General features: G+C 33.8%; 2 protein-coding genes and 1 non-coding gene across 4 annotated transcripts in view; all 3 read right to left on the bottom strand.

Moving 5' to 3' along the window:
* Positions 1-16,067, bottom strand: part of LOC125059590 — a 62,471-nt gene extending 46,404 nt beyond the window's left edge. Inside the window, exons 1-2 of the mRNA XM_047664070.1 lie at positions 15,886-16,067; positions 4,630-4,669 (exon numbers count right to left, since the gene is read on the bottom strand). The gene's annotated coding sequence lies outside the window, so the exon portion shown is untranslated. The remainder of the gene's footprint in view (positions 1-4,629; positions 4,670-15,885) is intronic.
* Positions 16,068-16,875: 808 nt separating this feature from the next.
* Positions 16,876-16,957, bottom strand: Trnal-aag. Its single transcript has one exon. It is a non-coding gene; the product is annotated as a tRNA-Leu (tRNA).
* Positions 16,958-19,644: 2,687 nt separating this feature from the next.
* Positions 19,645-27,534, bottom strand: part of LOC125061894 — a 72,230-nt gene continuing 64,340 nt past the window's right edge. For both annotated transcript variants that reach the window (XM_047667540.1, XM_047667533.1), the window contains exons 6-10: positions 24,252-24,396; positions 23,183-23,445; positions 22,505-22,627; positions 22,145-22,435; positions 19,645-22,072 (exon numbers count right to left, since the gene is read on the bottom strand). In XM_047667540.1, the coding sequence (XP_047523496.1) occupies positions 19,778-22,072; positions 22,145-22,435; positions 22,505-22,627; positions 23,183-23,445; positions 24,252-24,396 (3,117 nt within the window). In that variant the 3' untranslated portion in view covers positions 19,645-19,777. The remainder of the gene's footprint in view (positions 22,073-22,144; positions 22,436-22,504; positions 22,628-23,182; positions 23,446-24,251; positions 24,397-27,534) is intronic.

Here is a 27,534-nt window from a genome sequence, read left to right on the forward strand (position 1 = left end):
GGAACAATTATCTGTGGTGCAAAAAATAACCTTTCAACCGCATTCTACTCTGCAGAGACATTTGACAAGACAACTATCGAAATACAATTAGGATATCGGATTAAAAATAATTTATATCATTCTCTTAGCAGACAATTTACTTTTATTGTGTTTCAGAGGCAAGTTTAAGCGCGAACCAACTTCTAGTATCTGTTATCTGTCAGCTGTCAAATTGGATTTAGTCAAACAGAGTTAGAGTCACTCATGAACAGATTAATTAAGTCTTACCTTAGTAAATGAGACTGTATTCTAAAAATTATTACAATTAGGATATCGGATTAAAAAAAATTTATATTATTCTCTTAGCAGACAATTTACTTTTATTGTGTTTCAGAGACAAATTTAAGCGCGAACCAACTTCGACTATCCGTTAGCTGTCAACTGTCAAATTGGATTTAGACAAATAGAGTTAGAGTCACTCATTAACAGATTACTTATGCCTTTCCTTAGTTAATTAGACTGTATCAGTAAGAAGTTATTCATAACTTTTCTTATAAGAACACATTTAAAATAGTGTTTTTCCTAAAGGTTAATATATCCTATTATAACGTTTAGACTAGAAGTGAATTTTATTCTAGCAATTGTGCGACTACGCGTCTGCCCATAACTGCAAAGAAATTGTGTGACATAGGTAACATATATTTAAAATACCGATGTTATAAATTCCGAACACGCTTTGATCCGTTGCAATCACGTTAGCTATTTCCTCATCTTAGACTATCATTGCTATTACAGTCTATCATCTAGAGAAAAAACTACGCGTGGCACATGCCGCGTGCCTCAAATCGTTTGCAATCTTTGGAAATATCTTTTATTTTCTTCAACTTTAGGTTTGTTTTTCTGTGACAAATGTGTGTCGCGTGTAATAGCTATGCAGTTTGGTACGGTGATAACATAATAGTGATCATTCAAGTATGTTACTTATGTTGGTCATTTGATGCTAGATTATATTTCTTCCTGATTTCGTAAAGTATTTCAGGTACGGGTGACTTTAACGGTTTTATATTATAACCAGCATTGCTGTATGAGCAGTGTTGGCCTAGTGGCTTCAGCGTGCGACTCCTACCCCTGAGATAGTTGGGTCGATCTCTGGCTGTGCACCAATGGACTTTCTATGTGCGCATTTAACATTCGCTCGAACGGTGAAGGAAAACATAGTGAGGAAACTCACTTGCTTTAGACCCAAAAAGTGGACGGCGTGTGTAAGGCACAGGAGACTGATCACCTATCGGATTGCCAAATTATCATGAAACTGATTTAGAAAGCTGAGGCCCAATTCTAAAAAAGGTCCCGAAAGAATTTTGTAAAATTATGAATCAGTAAATAAAACGCGTAATTTCAAGTTTGGTTTGCACTATAATTAAAAAAATTGTTTAAAAAATTAAAAAAAAGTTGAAGTAAACTTCAATATACATAAACATCATTTTATAGTTCTTAACTTATTGGGTAATAATAATTAAAAATTAATAAATAGAAAATTAATTTAAAAAAGTCTGATCCCTGTGGCAGTGAACCTTAAACTTTGGCAGCATTTCCTCGCTGTATTGCGATATTCGTAATCCAACTTAAATCTTTAATAAGCGCCCGTGCACGTGAAAATAGTCGCACTTTTATAGTACATTTTCAAGTCCCTTTTACATATAAATTATATATTTAAACTTATCTAAATGAATATAAAGCACTGATGCGAGATAAATTGTCTCAACATTGCCTTAAACCTCGATAAGATTTCACTTGATCTTATAAGCTTTAAATAAACGCTATGTACGGTTATAAAAGTAAATAAGCCTCTTAGTTCACGAATAATGATAAATATTTAGCACTGTTTAGACTATTTCAAAATATACTACTTAAATAAAGGAAAGCTAATACAACAGCATTTTTTTCTCAGGCAAGATCCAGTTCTTAGTTCGTTCAAAGGTTTGTACGAACTAACTACGGTTTGTGTAAACAAATATTTTTTTAACATTAAATTTTTTTAACTAAAAGTTACTTTAAATTTTTTTTCATAGACCAGGAGGCTCCAGGGGGCTTTTTTGGGCGGTATGTTATATGTGCTTCAAAGTGCACCAATTGATTATTTATTTTATTAAAGTTGACCACATTATATATAATGCTATATCTATAGTATATGTACAAGCTAAATTTTCTGTGTTACATGATAATTATAGTAAACATATTTAAAAAAAGTACAAATAAGAATTCAATAAAAATATTACACTTCAGATTATTATTTGAAATTAACAACTTAACTTGAATTACTAGTAAATTAGCGGTATAGTGCTAATTGGTTATTGCAGACGAAGTTTGGAAAACTGCAGTACAGTATAGTATAAAATGGATTTTTGTTTAGTTTTTTATAATTAGAATTTTTTCTTTGATAAGTAATTGTTTTTTTTTTTTTGTAATGTTTGTTTTGTTTAATAATCTCTTTATGATCTCTATATGTATGTCATGTTTGCCTATAAGTACTTGTCACATTAAAAATTGTATTTTGTGTTTGTTTTTACCAATGTCTCAGTGTGCCAAGCGTTGGCAAGGTTTTTCTCAATAATAAAAAAAAACTGCTGATTTTTAACCTTGGGAATTTATTATTGATTAAGCTAATTAAAAGATTATTTTGAATTAGCACTTGCTAACACAGCTGAGCTGAGCTAAGACCGAAAAATTTACCGTATCTGACGATTCGAATTTGAACTATTCTGATACCATTCTCAAAGCTTAAATCGTAATTCCTATTAATATTCTTATCAGATATTGAAATATATTTTGTGGTATGCGCATAGTAAAGCGGTTGTGAAAACCCAATTTTATACAATCATGTATATTAATATGCTATTTATAGCTTACTTTCAGACCTTTAAAATATGGTTTTATTCGAATGGACCACGATATTACACGAATATCAAGTGAATAGTGCTTCGAACAGAATGTTCGTGAATGAAATAATAAAATAATTTTTATTGTTGGTATTATATTGTTATTGTTATAGTTTGTTTTTAAGTCTATTTCTGTGAAATTTGACCTATGTTTGGGACACGTATGACGTAACACACTTGTAGCTAGAATTTTTTTTTATATTCTTTTAGAAACATTGATCAATTTAGACATCAGACGAGCTCGGTCTTTAAATATATTTAAAAATCTTCTTTTGATCATTTTTCTTCTGCCTTGTAATTAGCTACTACTTATATATATATTAATTGTGACACAAACCTGCAGCTCACATCTAGAAAAATTGCACTTCCATCTCCCTCCCTACCATACTTGTAATTATTATTTGTTTCACATTCCTCAAATCAACACCAACTATGTAAAAATCTTGCCACACCATCACACAGCACGGCCGAATTAGGTATAACGATTTAATTATTGAATTTTTTCCTTGATCTTTGACTATATGTTTAGTATATTTGTTTTTGTACATAATGTATGTTAGCTGTAGGATTACGAAATAAATAAATAAAAAAATAGCGAAAGAAAACACTTTAAAGATGATGGAAGAAGCACGCCCTACGCTAGTACTGCAGCATTAAACTGACCATGAGCTTGTCCATAGACTATTTAGACAGATCACATTCTAAATCAGACCCATACATATATACCATATTGGAATGAGCATAATGTATCAAGACTATCTTCGCCACTATCATCTGTCAAATTCAAGCCATTTGTAAGATGTAATGGTGGAACTAGACAGGAACAGAGTTTGAATCAAAATATACCATCTGGAAATTGATATATTAAGATAAATGATATTGAATGTTGATGATGAAAATGAATTTCTGTTAAATGTATTTACCGTTTTCTCAATTTGTCCCTCTCATATCATTTTGCAAGTAACACGTTTATCTGTTAAGGCATCGTTTCTTAACCATATTTATGTCGCGACCCACGAAAAAGCCAAAAAGTTAAGTCTTGGGACCGTCACTGAAAAATTATAATGATATGTCCATAGCGCGCTATTTTTAACGAATCTTTTGTACCTATATGTAGGTTGTATTTATTATTTTTCAACAGAATGCCCCCTTTTAAAACAAACTCGACCCCCCGCTTGAAAAACTATGTAATAGGGCATTCCTTTATGTCAAAAAAAATTACGTACGTACATAAATTACGTATACTTAGTCATGTCTCGACTCTTAAGGTAAGATTCTGAATCGATATCGAAGTATTACTCCTGTCAATAATCTTAAGCATTTTAACGTTTGTCAAACCCTAAAAAACAAAAATTAGTCTTATTACACCCTTTTAACTAGTTTATTTATTATTTTTGTATAATATATGGGGCCAAAGGGCTCACCTAATGTTATGTAACACATCCGCCCATGGATACTGCAGGATGCTTGCAAGTGCGTTGCAATTTTTAATTGCCCTTAAAATACAACTAGATATCTACAATCTAAGGATTTAAAAAAACTCCGTCTAATAAAGAACAAAATAAGAAAATAATTCATATTTTTGGGTCAACAATTATATATTTCTTTACAATTATGTATTACTTATCACACAAATAACATAATATGTATAGTGTAATTGTTTGAGCCATGTGCAAATCACAGATAAAAATATCATGCAAGACAAACTCACCTACTTCATGACATCACAGCTCTTAGAAACCTCGAAGTAACTGGAAAAAAAAAGTTATTGTTAGAAACAAAAAACTAGCTCTCGTACTTATATTTTTTAGTACGCGACATTGTTCTTTATCTTTAGCATCTACCATGCTTGACAACTGTATAATTCAGCTGTCAATTCAAATGTTTAGTTAACATTTTAATTCAACAGTTTACGCGCGATAAACTCTATATATAGGGAATCAAATATAATGATTATATTATGTATAAAATATTATATGCTTCAATGTTAAGTAATGGTTATATAGAACGTTTAGAACAGTTATTCTTTTGGATATGGAAATATAAATATTAAACCTAGCTTATAAATAAAAAAAAAACAATAACTAACCTTAAAATATATTATTAAAAGGAGTTTAGGCAAGGTTCTGAAGATACTGGCAGCGTTCCCCCTTTGAATAGTAAGACAAATTCTTTGTCCGAGGTAGCTGCCAGCTCTTCGGTCTCCTGTGATGTGGACTAACCTTTTTGATATGTACTTAAAAAGCCTTATAGCGCTAGGACGCTAATATTATATTTTTATTTTTCGACCTCATCGTAATGTACGTATTCTTAAAAATAAATAAATATCTAGGAATAGGAGTTTAAGGTAGATAATATAAGGAATCGAATATATAATATTGTGTTTTAAATTGTTGGCCTAGTGGCTTGAACGTGCGACTCTCATCCTTAATTCCTTGTCATTCCCATCCTGGTCGTAGGTGCGATCCCCGTGCACCAAGGGAGTTTTTACGTGCGCTTTAAGAATCGCTCGTATCGAACATTGTGAGGAAATCCTTAGATCTAAAAATCGGCGGTGCGTATCAGGCTCAGATTGATCACCTACTTGCCTATTTGATTAACAAATGATCATGAAACAGATACAGAAATCTGAGGCCCAGACTTAAAAAGGTTGTGCGCCACTGATGTTTTTTATTTTTTACGATCCCACGTATCTATATATAATTCTTCTGTGAGTGTGTATGTCACTGAACTTCTCTCAAATGACTGGACCGATTTTGATGTAATTTTTTGTGTGTGTTCAAGGGGATCTGGGAATAGTTTAGATTCACAAATCAGCCCGGTAGATGGCGCTGAAGTCGGTACTTTCATACTTTGTTTAATATCCTAATCGCTTGAAATATCAGGACAACGTCTGTTGGATCCGCTAGTATCCATATATTATCACAACTCTTTGATTTCCCATTAATGTAAATTTAACAAAGGTTACTAAACAAATAATGTATGCGTATAGTTCATTCACTTAAGGTGTAATTATTGCGAGGGTGATCAAAGGTTCATGAAGTATGGTAATTTGTTCGCCTTTATCTCGTACTGAATAAAGGCGATATTATGAGTGCGATATGGTATGTTGGTCAGCGCTGAAGCGTGGAACATGCTTGCGTACATGGCTTTCTTCTCAGTTTTTTGAGGCGGAAATGATTTAATTGAATCAACTGTGTAGGTTTATGATCTATTCTTATGTAGCTAATATTATATTTGTTATACTATGTCTACAATTACAATGTAAACAGGAAATATTACATTTTTTGTTTGTATTGAATTTTCTCCAAATCTACTGAACCGATTTGAAAAATTCTTTCACCAAATAAATACTGCATTATGCCTTATAAAAATAGGCTATAGAATATTTTCAAAAAAGTTAGGGATCCGTATAAAAACTTCGATATTGTAACCCAAGGTGTGAAAAAATCGCGTACGCATCGGTAGCTGTCAATAGTTCAATATATGTACCTACTACTAGAAGACATTTCTATAAATGGTAATACAATATATCTATTAGATATTTAACAACATAAAAACATCTAACGCTGCGAAGCCGGAACTGAACGCTAGTTTGAAATAAACAAATGTTTTAGACATAGATGTCTGATGAATCTGTAATCAATGGAACAGAGGCAGAAATGTTTATGCCCATGTCTTGTCATGTCATATATTTACTATAAAAATAATCAAATAATATTACCAATTTTTAAAAGGCTGGCAGCGCACTTGCGAGCCTTCTGGTAATGTGATGATCCATGGGCGACGGTATCACTTAACATCAGATGAGCCTCCTGCCCGTTTGCCTTCTATTACATGAAAAAATGACATTCTTATATCGTTGACGCCCTTTTAAGGCAAGCAAGCATTGCCTCTCAACTCGCAGCGATTAATATTTCGCCCAAAATCAGAAACCCCAGAAACTCCAAATAGTACGCATTCCTGTTATCTGTTAAACGTAGATTTTTGTCATCTCCTTATTGTATGGCTTATTTGACAGCGTTGTCTGTCAAATGGTCATAAGATTTCGAGATGGAATAATTAGCTTGCGTTTGAACTTGAACCTTAATTTAGTATGACTAGGTTTAATAAACGACTACCAACTCCCATTCCCACAGTCCGGACAACCGCAGACGGTCTCACTAGAGGGCGCCATGCCACGCTAATTTACTATAATAAGCATGCGAACCGCGTAATAACGATTTATGTACGTAAATATATCTGTCACTTGTCGTCCACGAAAATATATTAGATTTTAAGATAAGAGGTAACTTTTAATATAGGACGATACAGTCGATAACAATAGTACAGTATAGTATAGTATAGTAGTAGTATAAACCTGAAGGCCACGGAATTTACGGATCCATTAGACTTGGAAGAATAAATATAAAGATAAACTTTATCACAGATTAAAAACCTCATACGAACGAAGAGTTTGGTGCGCTGGACATATTGGATAACAAAATAGGACAAATGATTTATTTCAAGGTTTATAATTTATTTAAGGTCTATTGAAAAGGCAGTTTGAAAGTCAAAATTACAAGTTATTAAAAGACTCTATTTGCCCGTTTTAAAAGGTAGTTTCATATAGAGAATAATGAACTAGAAACCCTATACTTTTAAAAATAGTTTTTACAATATTTTGTATACATTGATTTGATAGTTAAGACCATGTACCTAGAACAAAACAAACTACTGTACTAAAATAAAATAGGCGCATGGTGTCATAAAAAACAATGCAGCAGATAACTAAATTATGTAGATACATGTATAGACTACTTATAGATGTTACATTATTCTTTATAAAAAAAGAAATAACTAAATGAGGGAGTGGCGAAAGTTATCCAGACTGTTGTTAAAATAGCTAGATAAGTTCCGATTTGAAGGTGTCGACTAGGACCTTCATAATCTGAAGGTAGAGCTACAAATTGGATCTACAACCAATACTTCTTCGGCAAATGATTAAATAAGCTGTAGTTGTAAGTGGCAAAAATGTGTGATAAATATATTGTTTTGTGATAATTGCTTGTCTATTATAGGGAAAATAATTTGTACAATGGCAACATATGCAAATTTCATACAGACGTCGAGGCGGAATACGAAATTCCACCCATATCACCTCGACGTCCATCGTTCGAAAACTGAGCGTTTTTTAAGGCAGTTTTTACCACGCACCACCACTATGTGGAATCAACTGCCCACTGAAGTATTTGCGAACCAATTCGACTTAGGGCCCTTTAAGAAATGAGCGTACCAGTTTTTAAAAGGCCGGCAACGCACTCGCGAGCCCTCTGACATTGAGAGTGTCGGTATCACTTAACATCAGGTGAGTTCTATGAAAAAAAAACAGAATTTTTAGTACCTCGGATAAATATTCTCCATATTCTAAACTTTAGTCGCGGACATTGGCTTTCAAAATTTAAATAGTCTTTGGAGCGTTTATTTGTGAGGTGAAAGTGTGAATGCACAAACAAATACTTAGAATTAATTATGCAAACTGTGTGTAGACAGTTTGCCGCCATTGCGACGTGGTTGCACATTAGTGTTGCCAGTTTAACAAACATTTTGCCAGGACTTATTTTAATGTGTCAAAGTCAACTGTCAACTTTTGAAACACCACATTGTGAATTCTTAAAATGGTTTATATTGTGTTGTTAAGCTCTCGCGAGGTAGTTAACTTAGTTTTTATGGAATAGTTAAGATTTAACTGTAAATTTTTTATTTTATTTGTGAGCAAAAAATGCACGTAAATTATATTATTGTGTTAAATTTTTGTATACAGTTAGGAATGTTGAGTCTTGTAGAGTTGCAATATAGAAAATGATTTTAATTTAAATTTATCAACATATTAATTAATTCAAACATTGTCAAGAACAGCAGGGTAACCTACCTCCTGTTATTGACAATGTCAGAAGGCCTTGATGTAATTTTATGCTACTTTTGACACACCTGAAAGATAAAAGAAGAATCACGCACGTTGGCCTAGTGGCTTCAGCGTGCGACTCTCATCTCTGAGGTCGTATGTTCGATCCCCAGCTGTGCACCAATGGGATTTATTTCTATATGCGCATTTAACATTCGTTTGAACGGTGAAGGAAAACATCGTGAGGAAACCGGCTTGCCTTAGACCCAAAAAGACGGCGTGCGTCAGGCACAGGAAGCTGATCACCTACATGCCTATTAGATTACAAATGATCATGGAACAGATACAGAAATCTGAGGCCCAGAACTAAAAAGGTTGTAGTGCCACTGATTTATTTATTTTATTTTTATGACATACCTCATAAGTAGCATACAATTTTACCTGCCAACGTTTATATATTTAAATCTATTCTGAGATTAACTTTTCCACTTTTAGCGTTATTTTGTAACTTTAGTTTATATGTCACTTACATTATTACACCATAGATAATGTTTGTAAATACAGGTAGGTATGCATTGCTCTTTTGTTTCCAGACTTTTTCAAAAGTATTATGATGTCAAGAGCCTGTTTCTTAATGGATAAATGGAGATTCGAGGTTAGGATTTACTCTACAGATGAAGAGACGACCTCGGCTTGAACCACTGTTTAACATACGCCCATAAATATCATGATGATATTTCTGGAGTAGTTGTACTTACTTTAAATAAAGTCCCTTTTCAGGAAAGAGGAGATTTGACACTCCCCTGCTGCCTATCTTCTCAGCCACGGATCTGTAGGGGTCCTATGTATTCTATCGCTGTTTATGTGTTTCACATTTGCCTAAACAAAAAAGTTACCTACTGTTTAAAAGAAACAATGTTTAAACCAAAAACGTCCCAGTTTAAAATAAAGCGATTGGACTCGATTAACTAAGGAATCATAAAAGCATAACGAATCGTATAAAATGGCTAGTTACAGGATCGCATGTTACAGCCACCAGCCACCGTTATCCGACTGACCGTTACCGAATATATAGTAATGAAGTTTGATGTCTGTGCATCCAACATCTTAGATTCGCAAAAACGTCTTGGATTTTGGGACTTACAGTAGCTATAGTTTCCCTCTGCTACTTCTTTTAATAGAACAGAGGACAAACGGGCAGGATGATCACCTGATGAATACTTCCTGAAGGGTTTAAACTCAATGCCAGAGGGTTGGCACCGTTTCCACCCTTTTGTCAAAGTTTCCCCCCCCCCCCCACCAGAATACGAAGGGCAGTCTGTGTGTCCAACACCGAATGCTGAAAACTTACAGCTATTTTCAGAATGTTTTCATCTGTGCTCATAAATAGTTCACAATCCAAAGCTAAGAAAGGTCTACTTCTCTTCCTTAAATCAGTCAACTGTCGTACTATTGGTTTGTGAAATAAAGTATTTTAAGTGAAGGAACTTTTGTTTCTAATGGAATTTCGTGTATTAATAAAGCTAATCTTGTTGAAGTGATTCAAACAGTTCGTCATATATAGGTATAGTTCAATACAGTCCGTACAATAGATGTTCTATATATTACCAATGATCATTTAGTTTTCTTTAGAATAATACAGGCCCTGCAATTAATTACAGAAATTGAACCAGAGTTTTCATTATAATGAGAGAAATATAAAAGAACAATACGTAGACGAAGTTGCGGGCGATAGCTCGTCATAACATATGGATCCAAATATAACGGCGCGCGCGTTTAATTTTTATGGTAATTTAAATATCACGGGTGTTGCGCAAACTTGGTCTAAATTGAGGTAGATTCACTTTTCTAAATCGGTAAAGTTCATTGACTGTGAAAAGTAGGGAAATTATTTGATGAGACATTTTTGTCAAATGTGATTATTTTGAAGGCAGTAGTAACTGTACTAACAGTAGTTGGTTTGTAATTCGTTTCAGCCTGTAGACGTCCACTGTTGGATTGGCTATAGTCAACATTTTAGTTTTTGTATTGTTAGTGTCGTTTTTTCTACCAACGTAGAAGAAAAAGTTTGAAAAGATTTTTATCCAGCCTTGCGATTCTGTAACTCACTTTTCGAACTCACACAGCGGTTTTCGCATCGGCGCGGCGGTCGTTCTGAAATCAGACGTGAAGCAGTCATTTTATGATTTGGCATTCTAATAAACAATAAACTACAAGCTCCTACCTTTTTAGAATGCCAAATCATAAAATGTCTGCTTCACGACTGATTTGAGAGCGACCGCCGATGCGAAAACCGCTGTGTGAGTTCGAAAAGTGAGTTACAGAATCGCAGGGCTGTTACGCCAAAGAAGTATAACTTCTAACGCGTGTACATAAGTACACACACGTTTTTTTTACAGTCATAACTGCTTCAAGGATATTTTGACAGTACCGAGTTCATAAAAAAATGGTTACAGCTTACAAGAGTTCCAACGCCCATAATAGAACTAATACATTTTATCTGAGTAATAAAAACTTTATTCACATCTACCGAATTTACTAACAACACGCCTAACGCCCGAACCCAATAACCTATCTCAATCCATATCCCAGCATCTGAGATAGTAATCTTAATCCAAAAGTTATAACAAGTGTGCCAATAACCATTCGACGGATTGTAATAGCCATCTGTCGATAAAAGCTTTCCATGGGAGGTCGTATCGGTGTCTGTGGATAGACCTCTGTATGAAAATGACAGTTGACGAAAGCTCGATTTCAACAGTTAATTATTTTAACAGATTTTAACTTACACCAGTTTTTTAAATAATTAAAAAATCTGTTTGTTATGTTTTAAACATACACATGTATATTTTAATGTTATTTGTACGGTTTTATTTACTTTATTTGGTTTACATTGATTATCAAATATGAGTGAAAACTCGGTACTTTTATTCGTCGCCAAAAATGGATTGTCTTCGTAGGGTTTGGTTATTGAGATGCAGATAGGAGATCGATCGACTGTCGCGGTCTGATCAATCCACAATCTCAGATGGTTTTCAATCTGAGATTGTGGGGTTCGGGCGTTAGATATTACCCATGATTACTTTGGCTGAAGGGCTGGCTCCACATAGCAAAGCGTAAAGAGTTTTTATCTACTATTAATATATTTTATAATCTTTTAATCCGTTCTATACGCACTTGAAGAATTTGTGCGTCACATCATCGCTTAGTGAATTTTCGCAATACGCGTAGCAGCCAATAGAGGTGTCGCTACTACCGTTATTGGTGACGGCACCGCCTTAGGGCGTCACCCTCACCGTTAAACAAGTAATGAGATCAAATTGTTTATCTAAGATTTTTCTTTATCTTAAATGATTTATGCGGAATAAAATTGCCTTTCGAATGAGCAGTCCTACGGCATTTAACGCATAATGTGACTACGTCAAAATCCCTTAGAGCGGTGTTGGTTTGAGTGTTTTTACTGAGTCCTGGGGCCTTAGTCAAGATGCCTTAACATTAGTGTATATAGAAAGTCAAAAACTAAATTTGTATGAAAACTTTTCGACACGAACTGTCATTTCCATACAAATTTAGTTTTCCACTTTCTACATACACTACTGTTAAGGCATGTTGACTAAGGCCCCTGAGTTGGTAGGCTCTAGCCGCAACTCCCCTGACTTTTCTATGTAAATTAACAGTCGCTCGAACGGTGAAAACATAAGCTTGCCTTAGACCCAAAAACGGCGTGTGTCAGACACAGGTTATTAGAAATATCACCTTTACACAAGACTTCAATACTGACACTGCTAACTTTTTCTAATATTTTTTTTGTTTTTTTGACTAAGTATTATTACATTCCTTTTCTTTATTTTTTTGCGACTGAGGCGCAAACTAGCTGCTGTGGTCTCTGGCAGAATGACCAGCGCTGTGGAACATTCTGCTCTTCAGCATAATGCTGAGCCAAGGCCAATTACGGCCACAGCACACACGCAATACACACTTGAAACGAACCGAATGGGAAAAGGAAAAAACATTTTTTTTTTTTTTTTCTTTGATTATTGTTATTTTGTGTGTTTATGTGTATGTGTTTTTGTTTGTAATAAATGACATGTCTGTCTCAACAGATACAGGCCAAAACCAAGACTTGTATCGCTGTGTTGTTGTTGAATTCGTAAATAAAAGTAACGAGTTCCCAATACATGGTTGATTGCACGAACAATGCACAATCATGTACATAATATTGTACTTATCAGCACTTATATCGAGGGCTCTTGTTTTTATTGCTGTGGGAACAGACCGGAACAATCTTCGGAAGTGTTCGTGTTGCCTTGAAAAAGTGTATTAGTTTTCTCATGTAAGGGAAAATAGTCTTGGCTGCTATGCATGAGCGTACCAATTCTTAAAAGGCCGGCAACACACGAGCCCTCTGGCATGTCATGTAAGTGTCCATGGCCGGCGGTATCACTCAACATTAAGTAAGCCGTTTGACCCATGTTCTATAAAAGAATCGAACAGAAAAAAGCTTTTTTGAAAACTCCATAGGAAAGTGTTTTACGTCGGCCGCTTTATTTAAATTTTATCGATGACTTCCTCTGACTCTATAAAAAATATCTTGATTCCTTTGTATCTATTTATTTATAATCTACAACTTTTTTTTAATATTAAAAATATAGGCAAAATGGATTCCATTATGTACTAACTATGACAATGTATTCATAATTTATTTGTTCAGGTGAGTATAGGAATCTGATCTTGAAAATCCATTTAAATACATATAACCCTAAGCTCTCCTTTCTACCAAGCCCCATTTGATAGTGATATTAGTTCAAAACAATGCTTCTATGACAGTAATAGTCAGCTAGTTTTAATAGAAAACTTAAGATAAACTTAGAAAATAGTAGAATTTTTAATTGTATCACATTCATTTTAAGTTAATGTGTCTTTTGTTATATAACTGAGTTTCTATTTAAATAAAATTACAGTGAAAATAATTAAAATTCATAAGTCGTAACTTGAAAGTGCTGTACTAAAGTAAGTATAACATTAATCAAAAAACTATCGTTTTTATCAACACTACAGTGAATTTGACATCAAAAAACAGTTATCATTTGATATGGTTGGAATTGGATGATCCTCGATGTAGGCTTCTAAATCTATTTTCATGTTTGTCCACAAATTTATCACAAACTTAAATCCACTTTGAGGTGATTCCTTTCATTTTATATATTAAAGTTTACCACATCATACACAGTACTTAATCTACGGTATATGTTACAAACTCTTTTATCTAAAATGTATGACAATCTAGGTAAACATTAATAACGAATTTTGAGAATTATCACTAAATAAATTCAAAGCTCTTGTTAAACGTAAATTAATCAATAAAGCTTTTTATAAATTTGACGAATATTTAAATGATCCTGATCCTTGGGATTGATTTGCTCCAGTTCAAATAATTTGTATAACTCTAAACTTAGCGATTAAAAAGAGTGGCGGAAAGTTTCTTGCCAGTTTTTTTTGCTCGCTCTACGCCCTTGACTTGCAAACTGGTAGTAAATGTAAATTTAGAATTAATTTACCTTCTTTTCTTACGTTCATAAGCGTACTTGTTTACCTATATGAATAAAGTTATTGTGACTTGACTTGAAATGTTAAATAAATACAATAAAAATACCAAAAAAATTTGTTAAGTCGAAAAAAAAAAATACCAGCAAAACAACGCATAACATTCGAGATAGGCACTTAACAATGCTTTCTTTAAAACCGATCAGCCCACTACTTAATATATCCAGCTCCGGATGAGTACTGTTTAATCTAGTTCTATCTAAAGAGTTAAAAGTTAAATTGGACTTTGATATTTTACTATGTCTATGTATTTATTTATTAAGAGGAAACAAACAGTAACTTACTATAAACAATAATAAAAATTGTATACAAACTAATTTTTCTACTACATTTTGTCTACCGTTTTGCTGATGCACATTTAATTCAATAAAAAACTCTTCTTGGTGTCTACTTGTGCGTGCTGTGAGGGGATTGGTAGTTAAAATGGTGAAATAATTATTACGATGTTTGTTCAATATCGATTGATAGTCTAAGATGTAATTTTTAATAAGCTTATTTTAAATAAGTTTTTAAGATTAAAGAAATCATATAACACCTATTCACTAAGTGCTAAGTACTCGTACGTGATTCTAAATGTGTAATTTTTCGTAAGTTTCATGACTTGTTACAAATTACAATTTAAAACAAATATATGTTTTTTAAGTTTCTAAAAATGTTGGAGTTTCGCTAAGGAGCCGTTCCTGGGGTACCGGATTCAATTCGCGATAATACATAATATTTCCAGAATAAGATCGAATCTGATATTAAGCATTAACTGCTGCCTATGAATTCACACTGCGAGAAGGCTCGCAAATGCGTTGCTGGCTTTTAATAATTACCTTACATGAAGGATCCTAAGTCGTATTGGGTTGCAAATATCTCGATGAGCTGCTGGTTCCACATAGTGGTGGTGCACGGCACATAGTGCCTTAGCAATTCTCAGTGGTACGACGGACATCGAGGATATTAATAACTTACTTAATTTTCTAACGTCGGTTAAATATAGAATAGGTTTGATTGGTTGGTCGTTTTATATAGGGATAATGATTATTTTTAATAGGTACTATTTAATAATCAGGTAAATGTGTTTTTCTATACACACAGAGATAAAATATGTAATGTCTATATTATAGTAATTAAAAAAAATATTATATTTAAGAAGTTTTTCATTCGCCATTTCGTTTATTTTATATATATAAAAATTTGTGCTATCAAAAGTTCACATTCGCCTCTAATTAATGAATTTAACTGTGCGATAAGAATGACCCACTAAAGAAAATAAAATCAACGAGTCGTTGAAGCAACCGCGTGATATTTTTAGAAATATACAAAATTGATAATATTATACATTTATACACATTTTATTTAATTTAAAATTCTAGATTAATTTATAGACGTTAAATCCGCAATATCTTATAATTTAATCAATCATTTTGTTGTCATAGAATACACTTAACTAATAATAGAGTAACTTTATTATCTATAAATAATATTACTTACCAAAGATAATTAAAAAAGAAAACTTCAAAGACTAGATAGATTTGAAACTCATTTTAAAACACTAAAGTCAATTCACTCTGTGCACTTTTAAATTTGGAATTTAGAAGTTACGTACGCTTTACCGCTTTCTCGATTCTGCGATACTCGACTCGACTGTACCGCGCGTGACGGATAAATGGCACTGGCACCTGTCGGAGTCATCTGCACTTGTATCGCACGGGGATGCATATTCAAATTGATCGATTCGATAGAACATTTGCGTTGCGTGTGGCTTAAATCCTAACATTATGTTATCTTTAATACGATTGAAATGTGGCATGGGAGGTATATATTACTTACGTGAATTATAATACAATGAAATATAAAACCTATAAGTATTATCACAGACAAAGTTTAATTGTCTCTGGTATTATCAAAAGTTATATACTACATATATATATAATATGTATATTATAATTATTTAACTAATAAAAAACGGAGGACCGTTTTTGAATGAATAGGAATTCATGAGAGAATATAATATAAATCACGATTCGCAAGAAAAATTCAAGGGCATATGTTTGTTGATAAAAATATCTGAATATGAAAGTTCGATGACCTTTGGTCAGTTTGTTTTCAGAATATCTTCGCTTTGTAATTTATCAAAAGCTAAAGGTATCTTGCCATAGATGCATACTGGAACCTGTCAAATATAAAATTGTATTCTTTCAAAATATGTAATCGCTTGGTAAACACATTTTATTGAAAGCTAATCACCACACAAAAGAAAATCTGGGAGCTAAGGGACCTCGGTTTAAAATTAAAAATAGATATTTGATTGATGCCTGTCAAACCCAATGACAGTAGGTTTTGATTGGATCATTATAATGTTGCTGAGCTGTTTGTAATAAGGTGTGGGAACTTTTATCATTTGCTTTTTAAAAGTCTTAATGGCTATAAAGTTTTGTATTATGTTCATACAGAATATTTAAAGAAAAAATAAAAAGATACTGGCAGCGGTGGGATTCGAACCCACGCCTCCGAGGAGACTGGTGCCTTAAACCAGCGCCTTAGACCGCTCGGCCACGCTACCGATATTATCTTAAGCAAAATATCGGCTTATAACCTAAAACATGCAAAATTACGAACTATAAATAGGAAAAATTTTATATTTTATGTTTGTTTCTATCGAATAAACTTAAAGCAATTGTACCAATAGCAAACTTTGTTTATCCATCAAAATGCTACATTATTCCAGAGTAATTTATTTACGTACAACTAGTTTTTTTTTTGTTATTACGTAATTAAATGTTTTTGAAAAATAATGTTTATTACCTTTCGATTTTTATTCCAAGTTTATTTACTTTGTAAAGCTAATTAAATTTTTTACATTCGCATCTTGGAGCAATTTTCCTTAAAAGTGTTCGAGAGATTAATTTAAACATAGCGCGAGCCTATCATTAGAAAAGATTTTATTTTGTTCGCCGCTATCACAAAAGAGGCCTACACAATTGAATCATTGTGAGCAAAACCGATATCAATTATTTAAGAATTTCTTTGAAATGGGTTCAAATTAAATAATATGGGTAATTAGTTTATGATAGGGTTATTAACTTATTATGGTAAAATGTATAAAGAGAAGGATTGTTTGCGCTTCCTCCAACATAAAGAGAGGATCTTCGACCAGTCTAACCACTGACTTAGGCCCCAGAGGTTTCTTTTCTCTTCTCTTCTCTTATCTTTTCCCAATCGAAGGTTCTAGTTCTAGTTGTACTACTGTAAATACTTGATGTCACAATTCTTGAAGTACATTCATTTTATTTGACTCATACCCGTGTTTCATTCCTAACTCTAAGGACATAGAACGGTCTACTATAAAGCTGACCAATCAGGGACAGCCTTGGGACAGTTGACAATTTTAAGATTGTAATTTGACGGTTTCACTTCGATAGATTACAATCTACCGAATAATAATACGTTAAATTGTAAGCAGTTCGCTGAGGTTCTTTCGACAGTTCACAATCTCGCGAGATAGATTACAATCTAACGTTATTTACAATTTTACGGTGACATATATATCCCCAGCCGGACTAACTTCGTTAGCGTATCAGGGTATGACGTCATCCTAGTGATTCGTAGGCACAGATAGTAGAAGTCGCTACAAATTAACACATCGTTTGGTTATATGATTCACCTTGATTGCGTATTGATCCCACAGATAACATGCCTATTCTGACAGAGGCTAAACATTTGTTTTCTTATTTAGTGATATTTCATTACTATAATTACTTTAAGATGTGAAGGAGCATAATGGTAGCAGCTCCATACAAATGTTTTGTTAAAAACATGGTAATTTAAAAGAGTGACGGAGAGTTAATGCCAGTTTTCGCGTCCGTTCTACCTCTTCATATGAGAACTGGCAGTGAATGGTATTTTGATTAGATTTTATACAAATAAATACTACTAAAACAACTCTAATTTAAGCTTGGATTAGGTTAAACGATTTTAAACCCTGAACTCGTGTTAGCACGCCATCTTCAAGGGATTTTCTATATGCGCAATTAAAACTTGTTCCGAAGAAGGAAAACAGTGAATTTGAATTTAGAAGACAAAATTTGACACATGTCTACTGTGTGAAAAAATGTGTGAAAATTTTCGTAAAGAGAATTTATGAATAATTAGTATTTTATATTTTATGCAAAATAATTTATTGAAATCTCAAATGACGAATTGTAAATTAAAATGCCACGTGTTTTTAATATCGAAGAAATAAATTTAAAAAATGATAATTTGTATTAATTTTCGACACTTAATATTTTAATGACAATTAAATTCATTAAATACCTAACATATCTTCCTTTTTCCCTCCCTCTAAGTCTCGGAAATCTAAAGATTTACATTTGTATAAATATGAACAAGAGTTAAAAATTAGTTTGACAAAGAAGATTCACTTCTGACATGTGTACTTTGTACGCACGCAAATTTTTAATTTTTATTATGAAACAGGGGAGCAAACGGGCATGAAGGCTCGTTGACGGCCTTTAAGAATTGATGCGCTCTTTATTTATTTATTATATATTTTAAAAACAAAATATCACGATAATTAAAAAAAAATTCAATAATAATCTTTATTGAACAATTCAACTTATAATAAACACCATTATACAGTATATATATGTACAATAACACACTAAATTTTTATAGGCAGCCTTATTTCACCTCGTTAATCGAGATCCCTACTTATATACACTTAATTATAACACTTAAAATATATATTAATTGCATTAAGAAGTTTATTTTAGCCTCAAAATTACACAAATAAATTTAAATCAAATATACTATTGCGATTGCACAACCGGCCGGTCATAATTTTCTAGACATAGATAGTCCAATAATTATTTTTTTCGATTACTATATACAATAATACTACTATACACATATGATATACGAATTTATATGTATATTTACACAACCTTATTCCTTATTGAGGTAAAATTCGGTGGCTAACGTCTAAGAATAGTCTTTGTGAAAATAATAAAAAAAAAAAAACGACGGGTGCACTCCGGGAGTGCCGGCAGAAGTGAAAACTTGAATATACGTTCTGTATTTTTGATATTCTGGAATTTAGTTAGGGAATAATTTTGCACGAATTGCTTTAATTATCAGTATAAAAGTACTATCATTTATGTGGTAGAATACAATATTTATTTATTACACTATCGTACACAAACATGACAATTTATATTACATTTAATACGCCGCGCCAGCTTTCTACTCTCCATCCGTCTTACGAATTTTCGATCAGGACGTGTCCTGACGCGAGTTTAACATTTTTTACCCATTCCAAAAAAGTGTACAACGCTGCTAAAGAAGTTTTCACTCAAATACATTACTTAAACGATCTAATAACTAATTATGAGCATTCTACAGATTGAACGTATGGCGAATCATCCAATTTTGAGTTATTAGAAGTGACTGAAGTTCTGCCGTCTCTACCAGTCACAATAGAAATAACACTTTTATGTTCAGAGTCACTATCACCACTTAATATAATGTTCGTTTCACCTGCGAAGCCTGAATCAATTTGTTCTTGACTTCGAGTTAACTTCTCTCTATTTTCTTCTTCCAACCTTAATTCTTCATACATTCTTTTAGAGTCATTTAAGTTTCCAAAGAATACTGAATCAGTTTCTTCGCTTTCTCCTCCTGACTCACTCCGACCGTCACCAAAAGACTCTAACTCATCTGTATCTGATTCAATCTGAAGGCCCTGGCCCAATGCTGGAATAGGTTTTGCAATAATGTCTGGCGATTGCTGGTTTGGCTTTAGTTGCATTAGATATCTTGTACGACGCTTGGATTCGTTAGAGTCAGTGCTCAAATAACCTGAATCTTCTGTTTTAGGTTTTTTTAGATCTAGTCTACGCGTTCGTGTTCTTACTGAACGCCGACCTGATTTTCGAGTCTGAAAGTTCTCAATTCTAGATGGAAATTTATCTCTTTCTTCAGATGATTGGTAGCGATCACTATGGGGACTGTCATGTATTAAAGAATTTTTTGAAAGCAAATCTAATTTGTGTTTGTTTCGTAAAATTTGCCTCTGATCACTTTGGTCGGTAGATCGCAGTAAATCTAGCTTTTTGACATATTCTGACAACTCTTTTGGATCATGTGGAATGCTTCCTCGTCTTTCGTAAAATCCTACTTCACCATCAGAAGCTCTATTTTTTGCCTCATAAATTTGGCGTAAGCTACCAATCTTTCTTGTAAATGCCGCTTCGGGCGGAGTCTTTTCTTTATGTGCCTGGGGTAAATTGAGTTTATTTTTAAAACTTCCTCCTGACTTTAACAAAATTTTTTCAACGCACTTCTTGTTTTCATGTGTCTCTATAAGTTTCTTTGGCTTACGATCCAGCGTATCAGGATCAAAGTCTTCTTTTTCAGGTTTTCGTTCTTCTATGGGGGACCCCCGAACTTCAATGGTTAAGGGTCCTAGATTTTCAATGTTATTGTAAATAGGTTCAAAACTATGTACAAATATATCTTTAGTATGCGGCGCTTTTTTAGTATCAGTATCTAGAGGCACCGGCTGCAGTGAAGAGAAATTACTATCAATTGCATTTTTTAAATCGCGCCAACTACGCGAGAGTCTCTCACGCGATTTTTGTAAATTCTGTTGATACGGAATATCATCCGGTTGAGATAAATCCGAGCCAAACTCAAGTGAAAATCTTCTGTGTTTATTACCTCGTTCTAAGCTGTCATAGTCTATATCAACATCTCTTGACATAAAGAACTCTTTTTTGTGTATGTTTGGTGTCGTGTCATATTCAGCCGCAGTAACTGGTATTATTATTTTCGGAGTAGCTTGTTCGGGTAAAACAATCTTATCGTTTAGAGTGTCCGGTGCAACTCTTTGGCACTTATTTAACTCTCGAATTACTGCCCCCATCTTTTCCTTTACTTCCGGTAAGACTGGTTCTGGTTCATCGTCAACGTTTGGCAGTGCTGTTGGTGGTGGAGGTGGAGGTGGCAATTTCTTTCGAACTCGTCGAGTTGCATGATTTAAATCTGTTCGTTTCTCATGTTGCGTGAAGTTCGGATTATTTTCATTCATGTCAATTCCACTTTCTGTCTTTGATAACGTATTTTCACTACTTGTGTTGTTCGCGCGTGAATCATTAATTATTTCCTTTAATATAGATTCGGAAATTATTAAAGTTTCACATTCTTCATTACGTAGTGGTTCTGCTGGATTAATACGCATTTCATCTTTTTCTTTTGGCTCAATAATCCTGGGTGTTCCACTTACTTTAGCTACTTTAGTCGACTTAGTCACATGTGTTGGTAAAGGAACATCTTCTAGCCACCTTTGTACAATTTTTTGCTTATAATCGTCACTTACACATGTTTTGCAAGAATTAGACCTTATCAGACCTGAATTTTGTCCCCTACTACTATCACAACCTGGACATCCACCGCAGTGGATTTGTCTCCTACTATTTTCTCTTTTAAGACTGATCGCGCTAAACCTTCTACCACGTCGTGCACATGGAATATCCCACCCAAGATCTATAGTATGATACGATTCCTCTTCAGCAATATCTGATAGATTAGGGATGAATCGTTTTGACGTCATTTTTTCTTTCGCAATTGACATAACTTCACGAAGTTTATTTAGAAAATCGACCGCTGCTGGAGGTGGGTTCTGAAATCAAAATAATCAATAAATTTTAACAGTTATCTAAAAATAAATATGAAATAAAACATTATTTCATACCTTTAAGTGTTCGGTTTCGAAAAACACAGGATTAAAATATAACTTTCTTCTAATAACTGGCTCTTCGTTCGTTACTTGTGGAATATTCTCAATGACGTTATTTTCTATATTGCAATGTAAAATTGAAACATCTGAATGTGGAGCCTTTTCCATTTCTGGCGATGCAGACCTTCTTTGAAATCTTTCATTTAATCTCTCAGGTGTAGATGTAGCTCTTATGTTTGGTCTCGTCGGCTTCTTTCTTTTCGTATGCACGACTGCTGATACTACACTAGAATTTCTTTCCTGGAACTAGAATTAATATTATAACAACTGTATTTGTTATAATTGTGAACGAAACTCAAATGTAAACAAACTTACTTTATGATAATTAGAAGGAGAAGAATCAATAGTGTCCTCTGTCTGTTCACTGACATCAGACAAACCTGCTTCATTTATATAATCTCCTCTCATAGTATCTAGCAAAGGATTGGTTTTCAGTCTCTGTAAAACAATTTAATATTTAAAAAAGTGCGTGCGTACAACGCATGTCAGAAGTGATACTTCTTTGGCAAATTAATTTTTAACTCTTGTTAATATTTATACAAATCTAAAACTTTAGATTTCCGAGACTTAGAGGGAGGGAAAAAGAAAGATATGTTAGGAATGTTATCAATTTAATTGTCAATAAAATATTAAAAGTGTCGAAAATTAATACAATTAATAAAAAAAAATTTTCGATAATAAAAACAAGTGGCATTTTATTTACAATTCGTCATTTGAGATTTCAATAAATTATTTTGCATAAAATATAAAATACTTATATTTCAGAAATTCTCTTTACGAAATTTTAATTTTAAAAATAGAATTTCTATAAGGTAATTCGCCCTTCTCACTATCTCTCAATCGGTCTCAATCGCTCTCCCTTTTCTTCGACAAAAACGCTTCACATCTTCGTGACGTTTCATCCTTGAAAATTTTACCCTCATGGGCCTAAAGAAGTTTCACTTCAAAAATCCACTTTACGATACATTTTAAACAATTTAGTTGTTTACTTACCATACTACCCATATTTATTCTCGAATCTATAGTTGAACCATTTTCACTGATAGTATTGTTAATGTTCAGTTCTGGATCCTTAGTCTTCCTCCTCTGTTTCTGCTTATAATGTATATAGAATATTATACCAGCAGCGTAAATGAAGACCAGCATTAGTACACACACTCCAATAGCAAGAGATTCTAGGACGCTCAAGCCGTGGCTTTGTGTGGTCGGCTCAACGGTTACAGTTTCTCCAGCGTGGAATGGTATTGATCTAACATCTGAAATATATAATGGAGTTCTGAATTAAAAGAAAACATCACTTACTCTTTATCGAAGAAAAGATACACAATAAAATAACTAAAGTTTCGTTACGATGAGCAGCACCAATGAAATTGCAACGGCGCTGTGCATATACACTTGATGGTATTTTAATATATAGATAGAATCGAGAGGACGTTTAAGGTGCCAACTATACTCATTTACTGAGTTTTGTACTCTTTTTTCGCAAACAGCACTCTTATTAAATCCTGTACTCTGAAAATACTCATTTGTATAATTTAGTTTTAATAGAAATTTCCTTGTGTTGTCCAGGCACTCATGCTGATGCTGTAAGGGTATTTTCACTAGGGAATGATTATTGGAGCAGTGAGAAGTCGCAACTTTCTATAAAAACATTATCTGCCGTCTTAACAGTCAAATTTAATATGCAAAATGAAAGTTGTTCGGATGTGGCTTTGTAGCCGAACATCCTCATTTAGCCAAAAAATCCGCTCCGAAGAAAAATATGTTTTTAAAAAAAAAAAGTTTTTATAGTGTTTTCTTCTTTTTTTTCACCTATGAAATACTGGCAAAGGGAAAAAAATACTCCTTTTGAACAAAAAATAATTGGCCACTATACAATAGTGAATATATTTTAAACTTTGAAATAGCGTATCTAACGTTTTCACAAATATCACTGTAAATTTTTACAATTTGCCTACCACCTTCCCAATTTCGATAATCGAACCGGACACCAATAATAATCTCGCTAATTGAAATCATTAATCGCTAATTATTGACCATCATTAAACGCGTAAATGATTACCAAGTAGAGCATTGTGCGTTGCGCCGGCGACTCGAAACGCAGCGCATGACGTAGCAAGTCTCGCGGGGGGCGGAGCTGAACACAGAACATGAGCTGCCACCAATCTGCCCTCCAGTCTTGCATGTAACGCTGATGACCCTTTCCACTGTAACAATGTATAGAATTAACACGTGTTAGGGCTTAGAAAGAAAGATTATTACCTATTAAAAAAGACGTGTGTGTACTTACGTACAAGCGTTAGAAGTTATACTTCTTTGGCGAGATAAAAATATTTTCATTAATTTTATTCTACGTTTGTAGAAAAAACGACACTTAGACTAGAAAAAAGGTATTTAATACATTGATAGTTTTATTATATATTCTAGTTAAATAAAGTTTATTTAAATATCACAAAAAAAAATGTTGACTATAGCCAACTTCAGGGTGTCGGTTTTTTGTGACGGCGCATCGTAAAAATTGTCATAATTCTCTATACTCTCATCAGTTTTCCCTAACGCGCCAAAACAAGTATAACTTTAAAAAAACTTCGGTTTCTTGTGACGGTGTGCGCGCGCATCGTAAAAATTTACTCTCATAATTTTTCCCTAACGCGCCAAAAGAAGTGTATCTTCAAAAAAAAAAATTATTTATTTTACAGAATACTATAATAAAATCATAATATGTTACATTAAATAACCGCTATGGTATTGTATAAATGTAAACATAGCAGTATTTAATAGAGATTTGGCACTATCCCACAAATTAGAATTCCCTGAGTCGCGGACATCTAGTCTCTTCCATTTGACATATTATTGATTTTTTATACTTGTAATAATTTTTACATAACACTTACAATTTTATAATATTACTAGCTGCCCCCGCGAACTTCGTTTCTCCATAATGTGATTTTACTTAATCTACCTTTTTAGTACATACCAACATGGCACATTTTGCTATGCTACCCCAGAGAATGTTCAGTCTTCCGGAATGAAAACTTTAAAGGTTTTTCATAAGTTTTAATTAACAAATAAAAAATCGTAGAGGGGTGAAAGTTATGGGTTGTATGTACTTTTTAATGCCACATAAAAATAAAATTATCAAAAAAAGAAAAAACATCTTTGGTGTGGACACCCCTTATCACTTAGGGGTTTGAAATATAGATAGTAGCCGATTGTCAGACTATGATTATGCATTAAACATTTCATAAGAGTTGGTAGAGCCCTTTCGGAGGAGTATGGGGACGAACATTGTGACAGGATAATTTTATATAATATATTAGATAACATATAATATAGGTAAATAGTATAATATGTTTGCTGTTTTAAGTATTTCTACCATCATACAGAAATGTGTCATGTCATGCCCCAACTCTAAACAGCATTACATCGATTATTCCCGTATCGTGCAGATCAAAATGAAGGGAATGTGGATATTTCGAACAAATTGCTTCTTTGTCGCCATGCCTTATCAAAGAATTCATCGCGTGTCGCATTTTACACCCACTATGTTTGATTACAAATTGAAGGGATGCTTTGGACCAAAGACACCGCTTAGTTCGTCTTTATGTTTAAAAACTGCTGGTAATTTTTATTTTTTTTAATTCTACCAATTGTATAAACAGAGAATCTACATGAGAGAATTACTTTCATTGAAAGAAATAGCGTTTCGTGATGCAAGTACTCTCTTAAAATAATTACGAAACAGATTATTAGAGTATTTATTTATTTGTTTATTACATTTTAGGAAGATTTACAGTATTTTAACAAAAAGTCAATTATGATTACAATAAAATAAAATCAGAATCTAATTAAAATTCTCCGCCTATAGATATTCCATAAATACCTTAGGGAGATAGGAGGAATAAATTAAAAATTTACAATTATGAATTTATAAAACTATGAAACAATTAAAATATTGAAATTAAGTATGAAAAACAGACCCCAGGGCCCTGATAATTAGGTCTCAGGGATGCTAGTTTCTCTACTATGTTTTACTTAACATAGTTGGTACACATATAAAAATAATTAAAATTAAAAAATCAAAAAAAAAATCAGTGGCCCTATAACATCTTTAGATCTGGGCCTCATATTTCTGAATCTGTTTCATGATCATTTTTGAATCTTATAGGCAAGTAGGTGATCAGCCTCCAGTGCTTGACTCACGCCGTCGACTTTTTGGGTCTAAGACATGTCGGTTTCCTCACGACGTTTTCCTTCACCGTTCGAGCAAATGTTAAATGCGCACACAGAAAATCCATTGGTGCCCAGCCCTGGATCGAACTTACGACCTCAGGTATGAGAGTCGCACGCTGAAGCCACTAGGCCAACAAAGCTCTTAAAAATTACATTTAATTAATTTAATATCGTGATATCAATAATGCATTCAATAATATATTAAGTCGTATTTTAAAAAAATTGGGTATAATGTTATATTATGGTGACGTATGAGATGTATTCTCTCAACATTGGGTATAATGTTTGTTTAGGTAAAACAGCTTGGACCCGTGCCCCAAAACAAAAGAAGACGGCCGCGGTGGCTCACCAAGCCTTCTTATCGGACTATTACCGGGTGTATTACACTTCCTGGATCGACCACCACACTCCCTGCGTTTAAGAAGTTCATTGTGTCAACACGTGGGTCTTAGATCCACTTCGAGCAATTTTATTTGAACTTTTTAATAAGAACTAAAGTGTTAGGTAAGATTTTTTTTTTTTTTTTTTATAGAACGGGGGGCAAACGGGCAGGAGGCTCACCTGATGTTAAGTGATACCGCCGCCCATGGACACTCTCAATGCCAGAGGGCTCGCGAGTGCGTTGCCGGCCTTTTAAGAATAGGTACGCTCTTTTCTTGAAGGACCCTAAGTCGAATTGGTTCGGAAATACTTCAGTGGGCAGCTGGTTCCACATAGTGGTTGTGCGCGGCAAAAACTGCCTTGAAAAACGCTCAGTTGTGGAACGGCGGACGTCGAGGTGATACGGGTGGAATTTCGTATTCTGTCTCGACGTCCGATGATGAAATTCAGCTGCAGGTATTAATCCGAACAACTCCTCTGAACACTCTCCATGGTAAATGCGGTAGAAGATGCAGAGTGACCCCACATCTCTACGCAACGCCAAAGGATCAAGCCGCTCGGAGAGGGATTGGTCGTCGACAATTCGAACCGCTCTGCGTTGTATACGGTCAAGTGGAAGGAGCTGGTACTGGGGAGCCCCCGCCCAGAGGTGAGAGCAGTACTCCATGTGGGGCCGAATTTGCGCTTTATATAGTTGCATGCGGTGGCCCGGAGTGAAGTACCGCCTCGCC

This window comes from Pieris napi, chromosome 2 (assembly GCF_905475465.1).
Source record: "Pieris napi chromosome 2, ilPieNapi1.2, whole genome shotgun sequence".
In the NCBI taxonomy this organism is placed as follows: domain Eukaryota; kingdom Metazoa; phylum Arthropoda; class Insecta; order Lepidoptera; family Pieridae; genus Pieris; species Pieris napi.